This window comes from Lichenostomus cassidix, chromosome 2 (genome assembly GCF_008360975.1).
Source record: "Lichenostomus cassidix isolate B80296 chromosome 2, HeHo_3.0, whole genome shotgun sequence".
NCBI classification, from domain to species: Eukaryota; Metazoa; Chordata; class Aves; order Passeriformes; family Meliphagidae; genus Lichenostomus; species Lichenostomus cassidix.
In genome coordinates this window covers 86,726,466-86,745,354 of record NC_139482.1, presented here as the reverse complement: position 1 = coordinate 86,745,354, position 18,889 = coordinate 86,726,466, and the positions used below count along the sequence as shown (strand labels likewise).

General features: G+C 35.2%; 1 protein-coding gene across 5 annotated transcripts in view; it reads left to right on the top strand.

Annotated features, from left to right (window-relative positions):
* PTPN3 (protein tyrosine phosphatase non-receptor type 3) overlaps nt 1-18,889 on the top strand; it is a 162,781-nt gene that overhangs the window by 91,461 nt on the left and 52,431 nt on the right. For all 5 annotated transcript variants that reach the window (XM_085052266.1, XM_085052267.1, XM_085052265.1 and 2 more), the window contains exons 9-12: nt 3,182-3,269; nt 7,887-7,975; nt 13,257-13,320; nt 18,304-18,476. In XM_085052266.1, coding sequence (XP_084908392.1) covers nt 3,182-3,269; nt 7,887-7,975; nt 13,257-13,320; nt 18,304-18,476 — 414 coding nt within the window. The remainder of the gene's footprint in view (nt 1-3,181; nt 3,270-7,886; nt 7,976-13,256; nt 13,321-18,303; nt 18,477-18,889) is intronic.

Sequence of the window (18,889 nt, the reverse complement as noted above, 5' to 3'; positions counted from 1 at the left end):
TATACATTTTTAAAGGCAACAATCTAGATCACCATTCTAGATGGTTGAGGGTTTTTTCTGGATGAAGGACATTTGAACATTTTTCAAATTCTATCTTTTTTTTTTTGTCTGTATATGTGGGAAAAAAACTCCAATAAATGCCATAACCATAAAACACTTCAATTAACTTTGTGCTTTCGCTCCCCTCTCTTGAGTGTAATACAAGTGCTGCAACAGATTATTTCAGTCAGTGCACTGCTAATTATTTTTTCTGACCCTGCTGATTTGTCTCTTGTAAGACTGCATCTTTGAAATTAGTGGTGTTGATCAGATATTTGCAAGCTGAATGCAAATATGCCAATCTAAGAAATTGTCTGTGAGCAAATGAAATCCAAATCTCTGTAGACTTGTTTTCTCTGTCTGTATCTTAACTGTAGGAGAGCTAATTCCCCACTGTCTTAGTTTCTTTGATTTATACCCTGAAATATTTCCATTTTCATCTCTTCCTAATGTCCCTCAGCTGTTTTTTTTTCCTCATCTTTCAGTACTCTTACTTCTCCCTCTTGTTTCTTTACTGATAGTTTGTGTGGTTGAAGTGGTTGGCTTGAGTTAATGTATTTAGTGCTATAGTGGCAAGAGATATAAAACTGGTTATGTCCTGCAGAGGAAAGATCAGAAGTTACCATTGGTCCAGACTAGGGTGTGGTAGGGTCTGTTGGAAAGAATCCTTTCTTCTCTGGGTCCTTTCGGTGAAATCAATATTTTCATTGAGTGTCTTTGGTAGAGTGAAGCCCTGATGCCTGAGAAATTTAACTTCTGTATTGGTATTAACAGAGGTGTTGGTAATTGAAGGTCTGAATAAAAATGCTGAGTAGATTGGACTGGAAAAAATGTTGCTTTATTGTTTTAACACATTTGAAAGTTAGGTCTGAAGGCCAATTTACTTCAGAGTACAAGGAGAGGCAGACAAATTATTGTTTATCCTGGCAGTATTTCTTGCATACTCCTTTGGCATTCATAGAGAATGCTTATGTCTGGGATGTGAATTTGACTAGATCAGTGCCAAGAACATACTTGACAAGAGTGGCTCTGGTGTTCACCAGAGCTCCTGGGAAGGAAAATTAAAAGGAAGAATTTACTTTTTTACACTTTGAGGAGAACATTTTTGCTTTGGAATGATATTTCTGCTAATCTGGAATAAATAATATTTGCTATAGACCATACAGGTTATCTGTAAATGATTACAGCTTTGAAATTGGTAATGTTTTAAAGCCAAGCCTATAAACATCTATCCTTTTTTCATTCTTTAGTGTCGATCCTTTGGGAAACTTTCACAAAGGAAAAGAAAAAGGCTTGAATTGCTGAAACACAATACAGACTTGAGAAGTCATGTAATGTCTTGTGTTGTTATGTTTTGTGTTGTAACTGAGTGCGAGGTTTTTGTTACCAAGGTTTTATGTTGCTTTGCAAAATCTGGGGAAGTATTCCCTGAACAAGTTCGTGTCACACTATTCAGTGGACAGTATGCTGAGAAAGCAGCTATTGTCATATTGAACTGGTATAGCTTCAGAAATTTTCCTTCTGTGTTCATCCCTAAATCCATAGGGGGACTTTCTGTGCGTAGTTGGTTCTAACACGGTTTTCCTGCTGTGTTTTGCTTAGTTACATAAGCAGTCTGAGATCTTAAGATGCAAATACTGTCCAAACTGGTAAGGTTTTCATAGTGCTTGATAGATCCAGCCATGAGTTTGAGAAAGACACATTTGAAACTAAACAGGATGCTTATATTCCAGATGAGGTTCGTTAGTCCTTGGGTATCAACAACTATAAAAATTGGAACATCAAGACCAGTTTCCTCTTGCCTGTTTATCTCGCTGAATAATTACCATCTGCTTAGGGACCTGGAGCTTTCGTTTCACCTCTAATTGAGTAGGAGGGTGTAACAACAACGAGGAAAAAACCTAAGTCTGTGCTGAGATATTTGTTGGCCCTTCAAGGCACAAGGCATGGCTGGTCTTGTGTAGATGGAGTATGCAAATTGAGAATTAAATTTGCAGGCATATCTTGTTGGTGTGCAGCAGACTTTCTTGATCAAATTTTGTAAAATGACAGTAATGTACCCTTGTAAACATATTCAGCATCCTGTTACATAACAAAATGGCCATTTTGCATTGGTTTGCTTCTGTAATTTCTTACACAGTGAAAGAGATAAGGTCTATTGAAATTTTTCAGAATCAAGATGACAGCAGTCAGTGTCCATGCAGATCTGAGAAACCAGTTTAGCTCAGGATTGAGACAAACAGCTCTTTTTTTTTGTCTTTGCTTTTTTTTTTCCCCCCAGTATTAAGACATCCTCAAGCCACACTGACCATGGCTTTCCAATTCAAGGTAGCTTTCAGTTTTTTGGAGCATTATTTGATATTTCCTAGAGTGGCTGTCAGGGCATAATATTTTGACAGCTTTGCATTTAAAAGGAGGGATAACAATTGGAAGTAATAGATGCTGGAGTTCTTAACATAACTCTATGCTATGTCAGCTTTTTGCAGATTGTACCTAAATTGCATTTGATTAATGTAATTTTATGCATGTTGTTTTGAAAGTTTACCTAGCAAAGAGTTGTTTTTACTTGCACTTATAGAAGCTTTCTTGACGCCAAGAAGGTCAAATGCATGTATGGATTAGCTGCAGGAGAAAGAGGTATTTTAGGACTAACAGATTGTAGTTAAACTCAGATTTTAGCTTTTCCCGGGTAAGTTTCATACCTTTAACTTTTAATCTACTCTCTCCCCTTTATTTTATTAGTACATTCATTCTCCTAATCTTTCTTCTAAATTACTTCATTCTGAGAGACTATGAAAATTAGAATATTTACAGATACAGCTTCTTCCTATAAAGTAAGATTTTATAGTGAAATAGTTTCCCCACCCCTTTGAACATAACAGATAAAGAAGATTTTTCTAAAAGGGCTGGTCCATAATGGCTTAGCTAATAAAACTTTGTATAATTCACTCAATTTTTTGAGAGTACTTTAGCAGGGCCTTCACCAGTGAAGAAGTTATGGCACTATTTAATGTCGGGTTATTTCTCAGACACTGGACTGTACCATTCTTCTGGTTTTATGCATTTGGAATAAATATGGTATCATATCTTTTCTTTTTGGCTTGTCTGAGGTTCATATTTATTATTTTTTCCCTTCTTTTAGTGGCCTCAAGCAATCTGAAGCAGAGTCCTGCTATATAAATATAGCACGAACACTTGAATTCTATGGAGTGGAATTGCACAGTGGTAGAGTATGTTTACATTGTAATTTTTCCCTTGGAAAATAAATTTATGTGGTTTTTTTTTAACATTAATTATTAGCAGGGGAAAAAGGTAGTATTTAAATATTGACTTTATCGTGTTATTTTTAATTAGAGTTGGGTAATTTTTCAATAACTTCTGCGTAACATAGGTACAGGAATTTCAACCAAACAAGCTAGAGCTCCTCAAAAATGTAACAATGTATTTTAAAGAGAAACTATTTAATTACTGCAATATATTTTACTTTATAATTTTACTAAGTTTTCTGAGTGTCTTAGCATGAAAGAGAATGAGTGCTTTGTTTGGTGCTATTAGTTGACAGGAGTTTTGGGAATTTAGTTTGTCTGAGTTTCTAGCACTAATTTTTTAAATGTTAATAATATAGAGATTTTTTTTTGTTTGTTTGAATTCCTGTATTTCCTGATTCCAGGCTAAATCTAAGAAATATTTAACATCTTGAGAAAGGACCACTAAAAAATGTAGTTGAAATCTTTTAGATACAGGATGAGCATTGATAAGAAACATGTCCTAGTATTTCACTGGCTACTGCTATTTAATTTTTGACTACACTATTCAGCTGAAGTGAATCCCCAAAATGCATTTTTATTTGCATCCTAGTGTGAAAATTACCACTTGTGCTTCTATGCAATAGTAAATTGTTTTGGCATAAGGCTTGTAATATAAAAAATTTACTTCCTTCAGCTTGATATTTTGTTGTTTTTCTTCATGCTGCAACAAATGAGTGTTTCACTGGATTTCTAGGAATTCCTAAAATACTTCTGTATGAAGCCACTGTAATTACATTCATATTCATGAAATACAGCACTCAAAGGGTAAACACTTTTTTTAAGAATGGAGAAAAGTAAAAAGGAAAGGAAGTAATTGATCTTATTAAATCTGACTTTGTGTAGGTACACTGTGCATTGGGTCATCTGTCACCTTTCTACTTTATTGAAGAAGCTCTTACTGTTACACTTGAGATTTCACTTTATGCACTTAACTTGATTGGATGTTTGCCTTTTAACATCTATAATAGCCTAGTATTTTGATAAGCCAACTTGGGAGCTAGGACTTCCACTATGTGGCTAGTCTTTTAATATTAATGGGATGCTGTTTCTGAAAGCTCTTCCAATTTCCATTATCCTTCCTGAGCTGCAAGCCACCAAACTGCATGCAGGATGTCAGTAGTGGTCATACCAGTGCCTAGCAGTGAAGATAGACTGGATTCAGACATTTTCACCTAAATGAAATTTCACTACAGACTGTCTTGCTTCTGTTCCAATTCGAATAATAGTTTTATCACAATTCAGTCTTCTTGAAGGATGAAATATTTGAAGTGATCTGTTTTTTCTAGCAGTTGAACTGGATATCTAGACATTTAGAAGCTGCTAGGAAGGAAATAGAAAGCAAACCAGAAAATATCATGCCACGTTTCAAATTTAGTTTCAATATCATTTGAATGTTGAGCTTCCTTCTTCCTCTCCCTTCCTTATCTCAAAGTGGGTAATGGAAAAAGAAAAATACAGAGAAGGAAAAAAATCATTGATGTTTCAAGGAAAAGCCTTCTGTAGCAGGTGAACAGCATGGAGAATGTGAATAGCCAAGAATTCTTATTTTTTTTTTTTTTTTAGCTATGGTAGTAAGAGATTTAAGGATCATCAGTCTACCTAGAAAGAGACAGGTCTAAGTAAAGGAACTTTTTCTGTATGGCTGCAGTTGAATTGTAAGTGTTACTGCTCTTTTAATGGATGCCCAAGGTGAAAAAACTATCAGGAGCAGTTCGGCAGTCACTGGAGTCCATTAAACATGAAAGAAGCTTCTGAGCCAGGAAATCCCCCGGCTGTAAATGACCAGAAGCTGAGAAGGGGAGTTGCTAGTAGGGGTGTAGTTGGTTGTCTCTGCAGTTTTATACTGCCAAAACATCAGTTGCAGGTCATTGTTTGGGTTGAATGCCACGAGGCAAACCTCTCAGCCAGCATGGTATTGTTGGTCTTACTCTTGCAGACCTTTGAGAAGTTTGCAGTGAAGGTAATAAGCTGCTGCTTCACAGAGGCTACTGTGTCATGCCTCTCCTTGGGCAGGGATGTTTGCAGTGCCTCCTGATATCTTCCCCCCACTCAGTACTGCTTTTAAATCATCCTGCCAGTTTTGTCACATCCCAGTGCCTTGAACAGGGGCTAATTAAACTCTGGCTTTGTGAAAGGCTTTATCTCTGTGGATTCTGACGATTCAGGCCTTTGCTTCTTAATTAGTCTTATTCTTCTGATATCGTGTATTGCAGAAGAGCCAGGTAATGCCTGGCTTTTATGCTAATGGTCAAAAGAAGCTGGTTCTCCTGTACTGGTGGTTGAGAGTGGGATACTCCTGGATAATGTTTCTTGAAGAGCAGATGAATATATAGTTTCCTTAATTTTTTGTTTGTTTGTTTTATGATATAAAGTTGAGTATTTAACATAAGTGTGAGCTTGACTTTTAGCAACTTGCTAAACATGCAGCTTCAATCTGAGCTCAGTTTTCATCTGGAAACACTTCTAGTTTTTTCTGATGAAAAATCTGAACTGCTAAAATCGTAATATTAAAAAATGCAATAGTGTCAGGAGACTCAGGAGACTAAATTCAATATCTTAAAACCATATTGATATTTCTTGAATTCCTAATATCCTTTTGGCTCTGGACCACTATCTCATCTGCTCAATAATTAATGTGCTGTTAAATTATCTTTCATTTTTATTCAGAGAGTGGAAGATGGGAAATTTGTTGAATCAATATTATTTCCATATCTACAAAAATCAAGATAGTAATTGTAAATTAAATCAAATATGAATCAGTACTTTACTAGCTAGATGCCTGGCATGATAATTTTTTATCCTTACAACATTTTTATGTTCTTCATGTTACCTGTTTTTTTATATATATATGCATATATATACATATTTGTTGTGCAATTTAACAGCACAGATGTTTTGAAAGGGAAATAACTGCACATCAATATCATATTTTTTATAAGAGAGCCTTTCTTTATGCTAATCCAACATCTTGGATTTGTCTTTCTTAGGATTAACACAAGAGTATTCATAATAACAAATAACATGGGAGATTAGTGGTTTGGACTGGTGCAGAGGAGGGTGAGGAATGAACTTTGTTCTGACAAAGCTTCTGGAGAAAATAGAGTAGTTTAGCCTAATTAATCCCTATCAAGTGTTTAGATAATCCTTTATTTTTGCTTAATCGTGTTGATTTTCAGCTTTTACTCCGAAAGCTGTTTTTTCTCATAGTATTGATTTTTAAAAGCAGGAACCTGGAGTAAGCTGCAAGTTCTAATAATACAATTTTCTACCCTGCTTTAGGTTGGCCAGATCATGGCAGAAACAGCTAAATAACAGTTAATCTCCTGAATACCTCAGTGTTCCTTCCAAATATTAGAATAAAGGGGTGTCAATTCTGGATTCCTGTATTATATTTTGGAAATTGGGCTTCACTCATTCATGTGCTTGTATCACACTTCTATTCAACTATTTTTAAAGGATTTATTGTAGAGTTTCCACACTATTGCCAGAGCACGAGCTACCTGTTCCGTTCTTCCTTACCTTACTAATAGAAAGAAATTGGGATTGAACATGGAGGAAAGCCATATATTAATTGAGCCCACAGTACCATCTAGAGGAGCAGCTGTGGTACTGAAGGCTTTAACAGAATTTGTTACCATTGGCTGTCCTTCAAAAACTTCTGAAACTGCTTTTGAGTCAAACCTGAGATCTTAAACAATGGATTCTACTTACATGTGAATTTATGTATGCATTTAGCTCTGTTTAGAAATCTGTGTAATAACAAACTAATGTGTATTAATCATAAGAGGTGGGAAGTCAAGATTTCTAACTTCTCTAACATCAGTCTGGGTTTAGACTCAAAATGACTATCCAGCATCTTTCCCTGCCTTTTTGCATTTTTTTTAACTCAAATGTTTGCTTATATGGAAGAATATGTTTCTTCTTGAGTATCTCAATGCCTAGAAAGGATTGTAAATTTATGATTTTTTTTCCAGTTGAATGTGTTAAGCTAAGGGACAACTTTTGGTTTAGTTAATAATGGATTTAATTTAGTGTATCAAATATTAATGTACACATGTATATTTCTCCAACATACTCTCATGTGCTAAATTGTGGTCACCTCCTGTCCAATCTTACCTTTTAGGAAAAAGTAAGGAATTATTTCCTCTCGCTTTTTAAAGAGCTTATAACCAGGATTTTTTTTGTTCAGTTCCCAAAATTCTGTGACATTTACCTTACTAATCTTGGGAAGTATTTCAACTTCTTTCCTGAAATTATTAAGGCTAGACTTGCAAATTTACTCTGATACAGACCTAAGGAATATCCAGGGTAGTAGGTTGAATGTTACAACTTCTTTCAATGAATGAATAATATTTAGAATACATAATAGACAAAATCAAAGGAAAGAGATGTGCAAAAATCAAAACTCAAAAATGTCATTGAATTTTTTTCCTCAAGTGTAGCAATATAGGTATAGAAAACTTGAAAATAAATTTACAAGTAGATAAATGCAAATGACACAAACTGAATCTGTGTTCTTACAGTATTTTTATTCTGCAGGATCTCCATAATCTAGATCTTATGATTGGGATTGCATCCGGTGGAATTGCTGTATATAGAAAACTCATCTGTACAAGCTTCTATCCCTGGTAAATTCCTTTATTGTAAAGAAATATTTCCAGTTTTTTCCATCTTACTTCCATTTGCTTTCACATTTATTCCAAAGAAGCCTACAATACATATATTTGTTCTTTATGGACTACCGTGGTATTTCCTTGTGTTTAGATAAAAATGAAAACTAGCCTAGGCTTTTAAATCTCTAAGACTTTTGAACTCTGAAGTCTTTATCAAGTTAATTTACATACAGGTATGAGTACATGATTAGGAGGACTCTGTGGTTTTAGAGATTTGCTGCTGTTATGCCTAATAATGTCTCTCTAAAAACAAACAAAACCAATCACTATTGCTTTTAAAGCTCAGCATCTAATTATCTGAACATTTTAACATGGGTTTTAGCAAGAAGAGACTTGCTTCTTGGAGAAGAAATGTAAAATATGTTATTTGGAGTATCAAATTTACAGGAAGTAGGATAATATAATTTAGACATATTTAAATGTCATCAAATAAGGCTATATAACATTAACAAGGTTTGGAGTCAGCAGGGGAGAGCCCTTTACATTATTCTCTAATACATAAAACATTAGAATGCGTGATAGTGCTGTAGAAAATAACCTCTGCAAAGAAACAGTGTGCACAAGAAGTCAAATGTGAATGACATGAGAAGTTACATAAGCTATAATTTTTTTGAAGTGCTTTTGGGCTTTATTAGTTATACCATACTAAAAATTATAACATGCATTAGAAATTATATGGAGGCTGGGAATTTCTTTATGGTTTTTGGATTGGATCAGAATGAATTTTTTCCAGTCTTTCTTTTTTAAAAGAAGTATGAACTTTTTTTTTTTTTTTTAATGCTTGATAAAACTATAGGTTTGTTGTGTTATATATAAGTTCTTTGTTTAATTTGTAACAATTTTTCTGGTATAGTGTTCTTAGTTGTGATAGAAAAATACATTCTAATGGGTTGTACTTGCTTTTTGGCCCTTAATTATACAAAAAAAAAAGCTCCTTAACTGTATTCTTTAAATACTAGAGTCACTCCATCCTTTCGTTTATGACCCCAACCAGCTATTTCTTTACAGAAAGGCAATAAAATCAGTTTCAATTAAAATTTAAGGGGAAAATACACTGCACAATCTCTGGATTTTTCCTTTTTTTTTTTTTTTTTTGTGGTGAGTTGCATTTCAAATCCCTGGGATATTCTGCAATCATCCTAGATAAATCTACGTTAATAATAATGCTCTCATACAGCAGCACAGTGAAAACTTGTATTTTTCCATTTCTGATACACATTAAAGCATAGAAGACTTTTATCTTTCATCTTTGTGCCTTGAGCTCTGCTCTTTCATACATCAGTCTCTCCACTTCTTTGAACAGCTGCAGGTCTTAAAAACCGCCAGCTGGAGGCTCATTTTCTGTCTTCTGCAGGTCTTATTCTGCCGACTTAGTTGACCTAAGTAAGGTATGAATAGGTATGATAGCTGTTCCTGAAAACCAGAGCAATGGCATTTTAAAATCTGTGACTGTGAATCTTTTAGGGAAGGGAAAGATAGTTTATAGCACACAAGACAGGAGGAATCTACAACTTCCTGTGCTTTTACTCTTGGAGAGCACAGAGGAATAAAACACAAATGCTAAAACATTTTTTACAAAAGCCTATTCTCATTTACAGAAAGAAATTGAGGGAGACAAAACCCACAGGTTTTTCAGTTCAAATAATTCCTACCCTAAAATATGAGGTTTAGACAGTAATATTTTCATCTGACAGCTAATACAATTGTTCCAAGCTTTCCTACTCTCTCTCTCTGTGTCTCTCTTTCTAAAAATTTCTTTGTATCTTGAAAGCAAAAGCTCCCTACACAGAGGCTAACTTTTTGATATTTTATTTCTGGCATCTTGCATGAGTTAATCATAATTCTTTGTGCAGGAATGATGTCCATTCCCTGATCATTGCCAAAACAAGCAAACACTGAAAGGCACCAAAGTGGAGTTGCTTGGGATGTATTTGTAGTATGGATTCTCACTTTTATTTTAGGAGGATATATTTTTTATATATTTTGATATATTTATTTAGGAGGATATATTTTTGAGTGGTATTTATTTAGGCTTTTTATGTAACACCCTTTGTACCAAGTGGCTTTTCCTATGGACTGTGCAAACTTTGCCATTAACAAGGTAGAACTCAAGGTGGCAGCAAACACCATCAAAGCACTCTTTCCAAAATTTTAAGTAAAATACTCTGCAGTGGATGACAACAATACAACTATGCCATATGGTAGTAGTCAAAGGGGACCAAAAGTTTCCAGGAACAGAGGCAGTGACAGAGTTCTGCCTTGGCAAAAAGAGGCTTTTCAATCAAAGCAACCTACGTAAAGAGCTGACTGATCAGTCAGCGGCAATGCAAGTCAAGATAGGTTTAAAAAATAGCTTTGGATTTAATGCAGTATTTTATACACTCTGCAGAGTTATTCTCAAGGGTGCTTAACTGTTCTTGGAAATTTCCAAATAGATTTTGCAAGTAAAATATTAGTGGCAAAAACATACACTCTCTATATCAGCAGCAAATAAAGTTATGTATTAAATGCTATTTTGTGTATGCAGTTTCACTGCTTTGAAAACTTCAGAGAAACTGCTTGAGGAATGCATAATACGTTGCTAGTTAGAACTTGGAAAACAACTGTCTTATATATCAAATTGTACAGAAACTTTCTTGATGAATCTTTCAGTGGCAAAGGATAGGATTTACAGGTAAATAATTTTTTTTTTGCTTCAAGTCACAAATACCAGTTGTTAGTACTAAGTGCTAGGACAGGACTGCCAGTTTAATCAGAAATTAGCAATTCTGTGGCCCACAGAGTGACAAATCTATTTTGGTGCTTGTGAATGATAGGAAGATGGAGCCCAAAAGATCCATCATTCTCAATATACTACAACTAGTGAGTGATTATAAGTAAACTGTGAAATTTAATAATTTGTGAGTGTTGCATGGACAGATTATTGGTGAGAGATCCATTATAACTGCGCCACCAGTTATAATAACAGCAACTGCATTCTATTCAGGTAATTTTTGGGTATGGCATCTTCAGGAACTTGTTAAGTCTAAATCCTTTGACACCTTAATCTCTCAGATCTTTTTGTAGATTTTGCTAGATGTGAATATTCACTGGATTTGTGGGCGTAACATTGCAAATGATTTTTAGTTATTGTTAAATAAAAATGTCAGAGTAGCAAGTGTTCTTTGTGCCTGAACTAAATAGGTTCACTTGTACCTTAAGAAGAATAAATGTAATCCAGAGAGGTGCTCTATTTAGGAAAGTGTCAAAATGACTTTAAGCCCTGATTTGGCTTGAAGTGATTATATGGTCATGCAGTGAACCATGGAGTTGGTCTCGGTGGGGTTTTTTTTGTTTGTTTTGTTTGGTTTTGGTTTTCTTTTTGGGGCTTTTTTTTTTGTTATTTTGGATTTTGAGTGTTTTTGTTTTGGTTGTTTTGGTTTTTTGTTTTGGGGTTTTTTTTTAAGAAGAAGCAGGAGGTAGTGGAGAGGGATTGAGGCAGTTTTGGTACTTTAGAATGCTGGCTTCCTTTTTGGTTTTGGGTGGAGAGCTTTTCACTTAATCTGCAAAGTTAATTTTTCTGTGTCCTGCATTTCTGCTGGCTCCATGTTGCGGTAAGAGCAGACCATGACAGCAACTTTGTAAGCTGCGAATAACTCCAAAAACTTGTTTGCTGAGGTTTAATCTAAGTCAAGAAATGTGGTAAGAAGAAACCAGAAGCACAAACATTGAGTGGTGCTAGTACAGGCAGAGTAACACCAGAATCAAGAAAGAATTTGTATATAATGAGTTGCAGCTCATTAAATACAGCTGAGAATTTATATGATTCATCAGGTAGTTCAGAATCCAGAACTTCTAGATGAGAAACACAGATCACTATTGTTTGAGGTAGCAAGTCAAAGGATACAGCTATTTCAAGAGTTGGCCTAACAGGAGAGGTGGATATGATTTCAGCTTTCCATTAATTTTCACACCAGTTTGTCTTGTCAAAGAATAGTGTTGAAATACCTGTTTCATTGTGGTTCTGTAATTGATGGGGAAAAGCATTTTCTGAAATTGGCACACACTTCTTTTCACCTCTTGTGCAGGAGGGGGGATAGGTAATGCCATGAATATTCTGGTTAGTCACTGGCAAATATACTCTCCTGTATCCATGAAGGATGTTGCTCTGTAACTCAAGTGCATCTCCCATGAGCAGTGGGGAAATGAATTTTATGCCCTCCTGCTTGATAAGAGTGATGCAAAGACTGTGCCAGCACTGAGAGACTTTCAACATAGTTCATCCCTGATATCTAACATCCTGTGAAGCATCAGCTCATGAAAATATGTGAGACTTTTAGCAGTCAACTTACAAAACCCTTTCATGATTTTTTTTTTCAGGCAAATATGTTTGATCAGACCTTAAATAGCTTTCTTTAAGGCATCCATAAGGTTCCAGCGGACCACAGATCAGAGATTTCTTATTCTAAAAAATGCAGGTTTTCAGTTACTGAAGTAGAACCATTCCAGAGAAAATTTAGGTATTTTAGACAAATCTTGTTTTGCTGTAGGAAGGTGTGTGGGTAGGTAGAAGTTTGTTTAATTTAGCAAAACTGATAAGCATATAATTAATATGAAAATTGCTTCCAGTTGAGTACCAATTCCAGTTGTAATCTTTACCTTAGAAAATATGTATTCATCCTGTATATATATAAAAAGAGGTGTTCAGTTCTAAAATTACCACATAAATTACATAGCAATGTTAATCAAGTGAAAAATATATGAACACTCATTCTTACAATTTTCATCCTTCTAAAATTATGATTTTATCTAGAGGTTTTGTTTACTTATTAACACAAGTGCATGATATTTTTCACATTATGAAACCAATTCTGCAAAGCCTCTGCGAAGTTTCAGTTGTTGTAAGATGAACCTTGTCATGTTATTAGGGTCTTAAATTTTGCTCCTTTAGTCACAGTTGTCATATGACTCTAAAGTTATACAAAACTTGACACATTTAACATTTGTGCAGCTTAGTGTAGAAGATGTCATCAAGTTTTTGCTGCAAGAATAGATTTGGTGGGAGAGAACTGCTGTGAACTATTTAAAGATTAAACGAGGACATCTATTTGCCACTCAACACAGGAGATGGCTGCATATTATTCATTGAATATTTTACAGCTATAATCTTTCTGGCTCACTGTATGCAGTATTATTTTTCATTGTTTTATCCCTCTAAACATTGTTCAGTATTTCATGGCCTGTTTCTTTCTTTTAGGGTGAACATATTAAAAATTTCCTTTAAAAGGAAAAAGTTTTTTATACAACAGCGGCAAAAACATGTAAGTAGCCCTCTAATTTCGTTTTGCTCAAGTGGTCATATTCAATATTTTTATATTAAATGTAACCTACAAACTGCTGATCAAAAGGCTCTGTTGTGGTAACTTGCCTTTTAAACTCTGTTTTGTTAACTTGGTTTTGCTGTTCTGGTCTGCTTATTCCCTCTCTTTTTCCCTTTTTTTGTTTCTTTTCCAACACTGAATCCCTCCTCTTTCAGTCTGTTGGAGTGTATCTTTCCCATGGTGGTTTCTTCTCCCTTGGAGACTTTGGGTAAATGCAGATCTCCATCCTTTCTCCAGTATTTATTAACGTAGCATATTTCCCGTTTCTCGTCAGCATCTGCTGCTCTTTCCTCTGTTGCTCTGCCTGCCCTGTAGAGTTCCTTAATGCACTGAATCTACCTAACAACTGCTTATCCTGTCCAGGGGGACTTTGTGAGATCCCTTCAGCTTACAGGGCTCAGAGCTCGGGAAGAAATCAAGGTTCCTGGTGGAAAGGAGAGCTTTGCAGCTGAAAACATGAGGTTGAAAAGGGGAATTGCACTCCTCCTGCTGTGTATAACATAGAGGGCTTTAGGAGTTGGCAAATTATGTGAAGGTAGTTGATAAAACTAATGTAAAATTTTCCTACTGTTAAGAGTTGGCTTCTGTTGGTTGCTTTGTGCTCTGTGCAGAGCAGTTGAAACAGTCTATTTAATGGAGGGAACAAATCTTGATTGCTGATTATTATTGTGCTGCCACAATATGAAAAAAATAATCTTTTTACAGAGCATAGATTATTTAATGTGACAGAAAAAAACTCTCAGAAAATAGTGATGAAGAGATGTATAAATATCTTAATTCATTTGAGGACAAAACTCGAGGACATAGTACAAGATAAGTGTTAACTTGTAACTAAACTTTATGAAGGCTCTTTTTGGTAGTAAATGAGCTCTTAAATTGATAGGAGCTGTGTTACAGGACCACCTCTTGACCCACATAGATTACAAAGTCTGCTGAAAACAGATTTCAGGGAGGCCTTTTTTACCTGAAAGGAAAATGTTTTCTTCTTTTCTCTTTTTTTCCCAGTTTGGTGGATTCTTTGAAATTTGAGGAGTTTGCCAGCATGCACATGTTACTTTTCAGGATTCGTGTTTAAACAAAGTTAATATCTAGAGATAGTGTTACTGCAGTAATGCTTGCACACACACATAGCATGCACAGAGTGTGTCCTTACACACTGCAGGGAGATCTTAAGTTTTTTTCACTAGCTGTAAGTTTCTAAATGTGTTGTTTATATACAGACGTCACAGTCTGTTCATATATATTTCACTGCGTGAAGAAATGAGTGGTTAATAAGCCATTCTATTCACTGGTGAGTGTAAACACTTACAAGTAGCAATTTCTCCTGGGTTCGAGGATTAAAAATTCACTTACAAGTAGTAACTTTAAAAGCTAAATATTTTCAAATATACAAATAAGGGCAGGCTTACAGACAGCAGTTTCCAAATGTATCTGTGAGAGTAAACATGGTAACAGAACTCTCTGAGAATGATTAGTAAAATAGGGATTGGAACGACTTGATTTTAAGGTCCCTTCCAACCCAAACCATTTTATGATTCTCTGAAAATGAGTGTACTTACAGTGGTTTTGGAATATAGAAGAATCAAGTGTCAATATAGAACAATCTGTGTACTTAATATGAAATATGTGTGTTCATTACATAAAGACTTGACTGCTGTCAAAAGTAGAATTTTCATCTCTGGAGACCTGTGTCACCTTTCAAGAGAGCAGCAGTCTTAATTTGTTCAATTAAACATTTGATAAATGATGACAGTTTGAGGCTGATTCTTTTTAGCTTACCTCCTCTTAAGTGATCATAGTTCTTTGTTTCATAACCTGGGGAGATGACAGTCATGCACACAGTGTCATGCTTAAAGAATTACAGAGCTGTAAGAAAAATAAGGCCAGCTGCATAACCGTTTTTACTCCTTCTCGGGACATATGAAAAAACAGACCAGGTGTGCTACTAAATCCGTGGACACATCCATCCTTGTCAGCCCCCTTTGCTTGAAATTTAGGGCATCAAGTTGGCAGTACTCCAGTGATATTGCTTGGAAAAGCTTGCTGGTGCAATGCAGTGGGAGAGAGAGGAGTGGAGTCCTAGGGATTTCACCAGAACAGGGGGTCACTTGAGCAGTGTGTGAGGGCAGATGACTGCTTTGGTGTCACTCTTTGAGTTGACCAGTTTTTTGTGTGGAAATACAGAAGCAAATAGGTAAATGAATCTGAAAACAAAGCAGATACTGTATATTCATAGGCAAGGTTTGACTAAAGATGATGAGAGTGCCATAGCACTTCTTTTATGTTTCATGTGTCCTATGTAGATTCTTTACAAAAATCTACAGAAAGTTTGCAAAGACAATGAATTTGCAGTCCTCTAGGATGTGCCATATGTTTCGTTGATTTATTCTCCTTATTTCTTTTATTCAATTTTTCTTTCCTTACGTGCCTTTTCTGAAAAATCAACTTACCTTATCTCTTTCCCAGCTACTCACTTTCTCTTTTACCCTCCCACTGCTTTGGTCTGTTTATCACCTGCTTGATTAGGAGCATGAAGTATTTCTGTTTCTACTGAAGAGCTACATAAGGACTGGGGAGCAAGACTGATAAATCAGTGAATGTCTAATGCTATAGATGCTCATGACACGTATGTTTAATGAAGGGTGCAGGATTTAAGGCAGGAATAGGAACTATGCTGTTTGCAGACAACATTTTGTACCTTTCAGAAATTAAATTTTATTTTCAATGTGCCTATCTAATGCTTAAAAACAACTTCATTTGCTGCATACTAAAATATATCTTTACTTTCTCTGTAGATGTTTTCAGATTTTCTGTGAATGGAATAGGCATACAACTGATGCAAAAATTCTTCCATATGCTGAATGAGCAAGATACTTTAGCTATGTGGAATTTTTCCCTTTACCTTAACGGCCACAAATTTCTCTAATCCTCATTTCTTTATAATCAGTAAAATGCCATTCTTTTAAAACTTGATTTGAGAAGTGTGATGGGCATTAGATCCTTAGATCCCACTAGAAATCTCCTCTCCTCTAGAAATGTACACAGATTTAATAGCATGATTTGCAAGGTGGCTTGTTAGTAAGCCAGATTGTTATTAACAAAAGTTTATTTTAATCTAAAAATTGAATAAGTTTTTATGAAACTTCTCAAAATATTTTTCCTTGTTTAAATCTATGCTAAAACTTTCAGCCCACTTCAAGTCTGCTAAGAAGATTCTGTGACAACAGAAAAGCACACTTGTGATGTAACAAGCAAAATCCATTACTGTTTTCAAACCTAAATTTAAAAACAGAATATTAGATGTACTTAATTCCTTGTCTTTATATTTTGGCTTTTCAGTATAATTGAGATGTTAATTTTTGTGGCAATTGAAAGGCCAGTGCTTCAGGCCAACAAAAATATCTGTACACTTCCTTTTATTTGTCTGCTAGAGCAATAAAAGCCTTAAAGTGGTGTTCAACCAACAGAGATTCTGTCAGAAATGGCATTTGTCATTAAATCCTTGTGATGTATGCTTTATATATTTCAAGAAATTCTGAGTTAAGATTTCGCTATGCTTTCCTGCTTGATTTTACATAACTACTTAGAAGTAACTGTGGTGAACTGACAAAGATGAATTGGTTCCAGTATGCAAGAGACTCAAATAACCCAAAATTAACTCAAATTAAGCCCACATCTTAAAAAGAAAATATTTGTTTAAATGCTTTAATAGATATAGGGAAGACATTCCTGAAAGGTTGAGATCAGTTAAATGTTTTTCAGTACTTACGTAAAATTAAGAGGCAGATCTTTTTTTCTCTTGAGAATCTCACTGTTTTTCTAAAAGAGTGTCTGAAGCCATAGATTCTCTGAACTAGACATAAAGTGATTTGCAAAATGCAGGATTGATCTCTGATTCATGGCATTTGTAAAATGCTGCATAGAAATAAAAAGATCACAAGAAAAGAAGACTCTCCCAGCCAAAGTCTTTTGTAGTTACTTCCTAACAGGATTGTTGCTGTGAACAAGCAAAAGGTTGCCTGTCTAATTATATGCTGAGATGTCAAAATCAGTCATAATTTAGAGGAGCTGAAAAAGATGAGTAATGAAAACTTGCCTTTTTTCATTGGGGTGCTGAGCTGTGATAGCAATTGACTCAGGTCTCACGTTATCTGCTCTTTGCTTTGCTCTCATTCTACTTTCTTTGCATCGATAACCAGATTAACTAACCAAAGCTTTTTCTTCTACAAACTCTTGGGCATAAACATGGGTGGCATAATTGTGTCGTAGTCATGTTTCACTGGCACTTTGGCACTGAAGTTACTTGTAAGGGTTTCTCATCCTCCTTGTGGCCTCACATTATCATCCAAGTGGGAGTGGATTTGAACAGTGGTAGCAGCAGGTCCAGTACCAACAAGGCTACTTTCTTTCCCTCAAAAATGATAACTATTAACACCAGTTTCTTCTGAAAGACTATCAAGAATATGCTTTTTACATAATATAGTGCTTGAAAGAACGATTTGACTCCTTATGTGAAGACTTTGAATTCAAAGAATGAGGGGTTTTTCCGATTTGCATTGCACCCTGAATGGAATGTTTTAAAGAATTTTGTTTTTCTTAGGAGGTCAAAATCTGACTGGAAACCTGAAAATATATTTTTTAGTATAGCATGACACTTGTATATGTAAAATCTTTACCACTCTAGACTTAAATATTTCATTAACGTTTCATTAACTTGTAAAGCACACATTTTGCAGTTTGGAATTTCACATGGTCACAGAGGTATTTTGGCCGTCTCCAGCTCAATTATATGCTGATTTTTTTGTTTGTTTGTTTGCCTCAATGTATTTTTCATGTTTAACTTAATTTATTGTTGTTTTAAGAGCTTGTTTACTGTTTCATCTACTTGTGTATGTTGAAACATGGTGTGCCTTACTGTTGCAGAATGAATCCAGAGAGCATATTGTTGCCTTCAACATGTTAAATTACAGAGCATGCAAGAATCTTTGGAAATCTTGCGTAGAGCATCACACATTTTTTCAGGCAAAGAAGACACTACCTCATGAAAAAAAGATATTATCACATTATTGGACTCTGGGTTCTAGAAATCCAGCAAAGTAAGTATTGTGTGAAAGCATGTTTTGCTTATGATGGGGATGGGAGGATTTGTGTCAGTGGTAGCTCAAGCTGAAATGGCAGAGTTCAGTCCTGGCCATAGCTTTGTCCAAGTCCATATATGAACCATTTGACAAGTTACATGGTTGTGGCTTCACTTTCTACAATGTGGTCTCCTCATGATAGAACTTCTCTTATCATTGCCTCAAAAGGTGTTTGAATAAATGTTTTACAGCTATTTTTTCAACTTGCTGCTTCAGTCTGAAGTATAAAAACACCGGAAAGAAAAAATGTCATATAGCTAATGATCCGGTTAGAGAATTTGCAGAACAGATTTGTTTTGAAATGTTTAGCCATTAGTGTCATGTACACATTCTGTTTAGTATGTTAGGGCAATTTCTGCAGTGCATCGTAC